This window comes from Neopsephotus bourkii, unplaced genomic scaffold (assembly GCF_033783945.1).
Source record: "Neopsephotus bourkii isolate Nb327-2 ecotype Australia unplaced genomic scaffold, CSIRO-AGI_Nbou_v1 NB_1792, whole genome shotgun sequence".
In the NCBI taxonomy this organism is placed as follows: domain Eukaryota; kingdom Metazoa; phylum Chordata; class Aves; order Psittaciformes; family Psittacidae; genus Neopsephotus; species Neopsephotus bourkii.
This window is the reverse complement of record NW_026902266.1, coordinates 13181544-13188635: the sequence shown is the minus strand read 5'-3', so window position 1 is coordinate 13188635 and position 7092 is coordinate 13181544. Positions and strand designations below refer to the sequence as shown.

General features: G+C 35.6%; 1 protein-coding gene across 2 annotated transcripts in view; it reads right to left on the bottom strand.

Moving 5' to 3' along the window:
* Window positions 1–362: 362 nt before the first annotated feature.
* Window positions 363–7092, bottom strand: part of PARVA (parvin alpha) — a 63472-nt gene continuing 56742 nt past the window's right edge. For both annotated transcript variants that reach the window (XM_061342513.1, XM_061342514.1), the window contains exons 12-13: window positions 6806–6878; window positions 363–3435 (exon numbers count right to left, since the gene is read on the bottom strand). In XM_061342513.1, coding sequence (XP_061198497.1) covers window positions 3359–3435; window positions 6806–6878 — 150 coding nt within the window. In that variant the 3' untranslated portion in view covers window positions 363–3358. The remainder of the gene's footprint in view (window positions 3436–6805; window positions 6879–7092) is intronic.

Here is a 7092-nt window from a genome sequence, read left to right as displayed (position 1 = left end):
AGCAGAAGTGTTTACTGTTTGTTATTCAAGGCAGGTTAATATTCTGCCAGTTTTCAGTGGACTCCACTACCTGTGGACCTTCATGTGACAGAGCACAACAGACAAGAATATTAGTCTGGTGGATGAGATCAGAATACCACCATGAGATCTTAAGGCAGTGACTGGGACTCATACTACTTGGCTTTAGAAACCTAGCCAAAGCAGTGAGATAGCAGCCTCAAGATTAGAGACTCCTGCTGGGACCAGGAGAGAAACTTGCCTCTCCAGGTGACTGTTTATATCTTACATGGGCTACATCCATTGATCTGGATCTATTTAATCATTTAAAGCAAATATAAATAAAACTAAGATTGACCTAAAACTTAAACAACTTCTATTTTCATATAAAGAGTGAGGAAAGTTCTGCATTCAGCTGTACATCAGTACACCTGCTCTATATCAAGAATAAAAGCATCACAGGCACCACCAGAATTTGGCCCAGCTAATTTAACATTTCACTTCCCTGAAGGAAGAAGGTGATGGCCTACACTGATTGCTGAAGGGCAAACTGTCTGTAGTAGTATTGTATATTTCTATAATATTCTGTATCAAAGCAATAAATATTAGATATAATCTGTATATTAGATTTCATATTTATCTGATAGCTATTTAAATCTACATTGTCAAAAATATAAGCAGTGACCCACTCCTACATGGCAGCATATACTATATGTGTGAATGTGTTAAAACTATCACATGGGTCTATATTTACATAAGACACACTTGTTTATACAGTAGATTTTAATTTACATAAATTCTTACCATAGGATAACTGTGTAAAGCTTCGATAATATTTGTTTCTATGATTCTGCATAATTACATTTCAGCATGAGGATTCTATCATTTTGTCTCATTTTTACGTTTTTTAAGGATAGAAAACAGAGCCTGGTAGACTTCAAAATCTCTAAAACATTATATCAGTATAGCACAGGAACACTTACTTTCAAGTCCAGACAAAAAATAGTTTCATTGCTCCTAACTTTTTTCCTTTACATATATAAATCTCCTCTTTAAAGAAAGTGCACTCCTGAAAACAAGGGTAATCAAAATGTTTTAGCATTGTTGAAACGTAAAAGAGTGTTTCATTTGAGCATGATCATCAGAAAAAAACATCATACATGTTTTTAATTATTACAATTACTACAATCTAGGTGCACAAATGAAAAACGTACATTAAATAAGCTGAAACTGCTGCTGGTCTCAGTTTGCTAAAAAAAAATGGTTGATTGATTCCTATTGTTTTGCTTAATTTCTCAGGTATTAAAGATCTAATCAAAACATGTTCATTTTCATGGAGGTCAAAATGTCCAGTTATTTCCCTCTGTAAAAGGCAAGTAATTGTTAATTTTTTGTACCTCTAATTTCAGAAACTTTTAAAAATACAGAGGTAACAAAATATTTTAATAAAGATATTTAGAAAGTTTATAACAATCAGGTAACAATTTCTGAGTTCAGAGAACATTCAGATATTGTCTTCTGAACTACATATTGACTTTCCTTTGCTAAAGTTGACATATACTTCTCAGAAGAATATCTTCTGTAATATCTGTTAGCGTTCATTATGAGTATTTATTATGGATGCAGCTTTGAGCAATCTGGTCTAGTGGAAGGTGTTCCTGCCCATGGCAGGGGGTTGGAACTAGATGAGCTTTAAGGTCTCTTCCAACCCAAACCACTCTATGATTCTGTGATTACAGACAGAACATAACAGCTTGTCTTCCTTTTTTGCTAATGTTGGACTGGAAAGCCCTGGAAAATTGAAAAATATGCAATGCTTTATATAATAAGTAACATATAGATGTTACTGGCTGTTCTTGCCAGCACTGCTTTTCTACAGATGAACAGACCCAAGGGCTGACAGACTGCTTTCCCTTTTACCTATACCAGTTGTCATAATTGGACGACTATTAACAAGTCTCCTTCCTGCCCCAAACAGTCCAAGCATTTCTGAACAGTCATCCAGTAATTACTGCCTAAGGATTTTCTTCCTTACTGTGTAACCCAGGATCCCAAGAATGTGTGGTTGCATTGGATCACTTCTTAGAGTATCTAACATCAAGACTTCCAGCAAACGATTGATTTCTCTTCAACTTATGCCAGCACAGTTTCTGATGATTCAGGCAGTCTCCATCAGCTTCTTATGGAAATGTAATTGGTGCTTGGTATCTGTCTATGGCAAGAATCAACTCCCATTTCTCTTTCCTGTCTTTGTTTAAGCTAAAACTAAACAGGTAACAGCTTATACTTGGTCATGATTAGACAAAACTATTCTTTCTAGCTGTGTAAAAATGACCCCAAAAACTTACACTGTAATGGAGTCTTTGCAGATTGGAGTAGTTTTGACCAAAAAGCAGTGCTTTTGTAACTGAAACGCTACAGGAATGTTTCTAGAAAATGAACCTGACTTTTTCTGTGTCAGACATTATGCAGCGAAATACATTCATCATAAAATCAAACAAAGGGACAAATTCTAAATCCTACTTAGCAATAAATCTAAACTTACAACCTGTTAATCCTGTGTTTAAACTACTAAATAAAAAATAAACCATCTTTTATTTTCTAATACTATGTAGTAATACAAATATTACAGAGAAACGGTATTACATAATGTGTTTTCCTGAAATGTGTACTTTGTACAAAAGACCTCTTGAACAAAACCAAGTGACAAGCTGCAAAGCGTGCTTATGTGGAATGCTCAATAACACATAGTTAAAGCACAGCATCATGTTATAGTAAGTCTGAAGGAATGAGTAGCCACTTCAGTTTGCACCCCTAAAATTCAAGCCTAATAGTACTGGAAATATAAATCGATCAGGTTAAGTGCTTGAAAAAGTATCTTTTTAGCTGTGATCTGAACAAGAGTTTTTAACTGGTTGTCCCCATGCATATTTCTCATAATTAGAATGCAACTGTCTTATCATGGATAGAAAATATTGGACTAGAAAATACATACAGAAAAAGAATTAAAATAGCAAGTCAGTACAGAATCTTCCTATGATTTGATTCAAATGCTGATTTGAACTAAAGTTACCATATCTTTTTTCCATTGTTTCTCCACCTACTACAAAACAGTGTGGAGACAGTTATTACTAAGACATTAATTCTCCCAGAATACACTTAAATACCTTCCCTCCAAACCTTTTTTCTTATTATTTTTAAATCTACTATAAAAATAGTAGTGCATGGATAATCAATTAAAAATGCTTCAGATAAATGGTTCAGTTCCTTTTCAGATAAAGATGCAGAGGAATACTGATGAAAGATATGCTAGTTATGATGTTTTCTTTGTTAGCACTCCTTCACAACCCAAACCAATTCTTCACTCCACGTTCCTGTATTTGGTAAACAAATTGTACAGTACTCTCAGTGTAGACTTCAAGTCACAATTTACAATATCTAAAAAAAAGATAAGGGAAAAACGATTAGTAACTTCATTAGCTCAAAACATTTTTCAGAAAAAGTGCCTATCCTCTATTTCTTTCCCTTGCTCGGATCCATATCCATGAACATTAGAATCACAAGTACAGTAAGAAAGAGTAGAGACATAAACAAAGTAAAGCTTTTAAACTGGTAACTCAAAAAACATTATTTCAACCACTTTTTGTTAGGTATACAAACGGCTAATGGTGCTGGCATAGAAATGCAACCAGGGTTTAGATACCCATGCAACAAATTGTGCCTAGGTTTGCACATATTTACATTACTAGATCTTCAGTTAGTTGTGGCTGGAAAGTAAGTATTCTGAACAAATAATGAGACAGGAACCAATGGAACTCTCACATTAAGAATTGCAGAACTTGCATTCTGGGTTGCAATATCCTTTAGTAGGCCTAATTTCAGCAAGACAGCTAGAGGCAAGTTTAAATTTTCTGATGGATCTAAAGAAGCTAGGCATACAAGCAAGTCCCCTTTCTGAAAATGCTTTGGGTTAGTTGATGTACATGGCCTTAGAAACTCCATGTATAAAGGAGTTATATGAAACAAAAAGCTGATGAATACTTTGTTTCAAAGAGAAGTTCTTGAGAAAAATCAATGTTATTTCACGAGAAATCTATAAAACAAGCTGACAAGTACTACTGCAGCAGTCTATGCCAGTGCTTCAAGGAATATTTAGTCTCAAACAGGGGCTTAGAACTGCCCTCAGAAAGAACAGAATAGAGCAAAATAGAATTTGAATTAGAATTGTCCTATGACTTTTGACTCCACAGGAATTCAACCTCCTAATTTTGTTCTTGGAATTGGTCATGAAAGTGTAAAGCAGACGGTGTCCCATTATCTTCAAAACCTCCAAGCAGGCCTAGTAAATTGTGTATATAATCATCAGATGGCTCTACCATTATATTTAACTGCACTGTTACTTCTCACAGATTGTAAAGAATGAATCCAATCAAACCTGTGCATGCTGTCCCGAAGCACACAAACTTTGAAGGGCTAAAGATATCAACTACATGTCAAACTGACATCCACAGACAAAGGGTGAAAACACTCAAACCTAGATATTATGCTGAGCTTGTGTATGGTCATGAAACCACAGCCACATGGTTTTGTGGCTCTTAATTAAATTAGATCAAAACTGCTTGGTATAAAAGAAAATGCCAAAAGCTAGAGGAAGGGCATGCTGTTCCCACAGCATCAAGTTATACTCTGCAATACTGTTTGCATGTAACTCAGAAGTTTCCTTTTCAGGTCAGCAGCAAGCAGTGTAATACCTTCCTTTCCTAATACAGAATGTCAAATGTGTAAAGAGATAACTTTGATAGGTCTTTGCAACGTTACCAGAGGACTTCACTGCCACAACAGAATTCTGCAGAAAGCTCCAAACTAAAAAGCAGCACGCTCCCAGAGAAAGATGAGTTATTTTCATTGCTACATGTGTTTGACCTATACATATAACATTTTACTGATTGCAATTTTCAAAAAGAGAAACTTGAGTTTGACTTTGATGTACACATTTCAAGAAGTAATCTGAAAAAAGCTCAAACTGGAAATGTATTCATTATAGACTCAGTAGATTAATGTTCCGGCCCTTTTTAAAGTAAAGGTCACAGAATGCTTTTTAATACCTTTTCAATTATATTGCAAATAACCCAAATAAACTGTTGACCCTATAAAAATCATTGGGTTTCATACTCATTTATTTAACCACATTCTTTTTTCCACTAGATATGTTTTTCATATTCTAAAGCACTTTTCAGCATATTTTTTCCTCAAGAACCTCAAAGAAACAGTGTAGGAATTTAAAGAGTATTTAGTATACACATTTAGGGTAAGATCCTTTTCAATACGCTTTTGCTCACTGGAAATTTTAAGTACGGGCATTGTGCCCAGTGTAACAACACATAAAACAGATGTGTTTTTCCATTCACATTGGGCAGGAAGTTTCATATTAAGCATTTCAATAATTGCACAAGAAATGTCTTATATATGCTGAAATATCCTTATGGCTTGATTTATACTGGAAAAATTAGCTGTCCCCTAGAGCAATAAATACCTGAAAAATTAAATGCCATAAGAATTTTAAACCTCCATGGGGAGCAAGGGATCACAGATACTCTCTGTTTTACTTGGATCCCTAGATTTCACTATTTCCCTCTTCTTTGACTGTTTCAAACATAAAAGTTTGTGATATAGTCACCAGTGGTTTAGTTAAGAATGACTGTGGACAAGAATTCAAAAGGGAAAAAGAAGGGAAAAGACAGGCTGTGTAGGTGCAGATTAAATGCCCAGGCAGAATAGGCTCAATCCTGAGACGTATCTATTTTGTGTGCATGTACGTCTACTGCTGTTAGGATGTGGAAGCTGGGAGGAATGGAAAATAACCAGAATGGAGCAGAACTTGATTCAGTGATGTGTGCCTGAATCTCCAGAGTCAGTCATTACCATTAGAAGTAAAACTGAGTGTTCACTTCTATCAGCTCCTCAGAGAATGACAACCCAATATTACAGCAGGAAAAGACCGTGCATCATAGAACATGAATCTGCAATGGGTCTTGAAAGCACATTTATTTTTACTATTACAGTAGGTAACCAGCAGAAGCCTAGTTACCACCCCTGTTGGGAAGTGTGAAGCAGAAGCTACATGTCCAGCTCCTCCATGGTAAGAAGTGTCAACTTCTTAGGGGAGGAGCCATAGGAGCACCCTATAGCATGGTGAATCAAGAGCACTATATCTAGCCTGAAAGGCTGGATTTAAACCCTTCTTTATATGGGCAAAGAGGAGTGCAACCCTGGTCCTGCAAAAGTCAGCAGCAAAGACTTCATCTTCCCCCAAGGCACTTTACTTTCAGTTTCCAGCTCTAAATGTAATTTAAATATCCATTATTAGGTCCTGCATTCAAAGGCAGTTTATGTGAACATTTGAAATTCCTTATCCACAATACCTACTTATTTTGTGAAAAACCTGTAAATTACACTGGAATAGTTGAGGTTTGCTATGAAGATGCGGGATGGGGGAAAAGGGAGCAAATGGAGCAATTCGTATATGCTAGTTACACCATTCACAGCTGTATTCTTTTTCTTTCAGTGAATATCTGAGTATTACTGCATATGTTTGGTCATGCAGATATTACCCTGGCCATTCAAGAAAGGAAGCCTTGCAACATCTGAAAGTGTATCTAACAGTCATTTGAAATACAGTTACCTGAGCACTTCAAAATGTATCTTGACTTTCACTCTTTAATGTTTTAACCACTGTTTAGCTACACCATAATCCCATGAGATACATTGCAAATTTTTAAGAAGATATAAAAAAAAGTAGAATAGATACCTTCTGGTCTTGGCTTTGGTTTTTCCAGTCCACCATCTTGCATTAGCTCAAATGCGAAGGATACATTGAGGACCTAGTAATGCAATAAAGGTACTCATTATTGTGAACTACATATAATATAGGATAAATGGTCAAAACAAGATTTATTTAAAGCTGCAGACCCAGATGCTAAGAAAGAAAAAAATAGTCAGGGCTCTGTATATCAATGGCAGATCTGGTCTGTGGAATCCAGACAATCCATTGTTTTATTTTTTTCTGGGTAGTGGTGGTGGTTTCAGAAACATAAA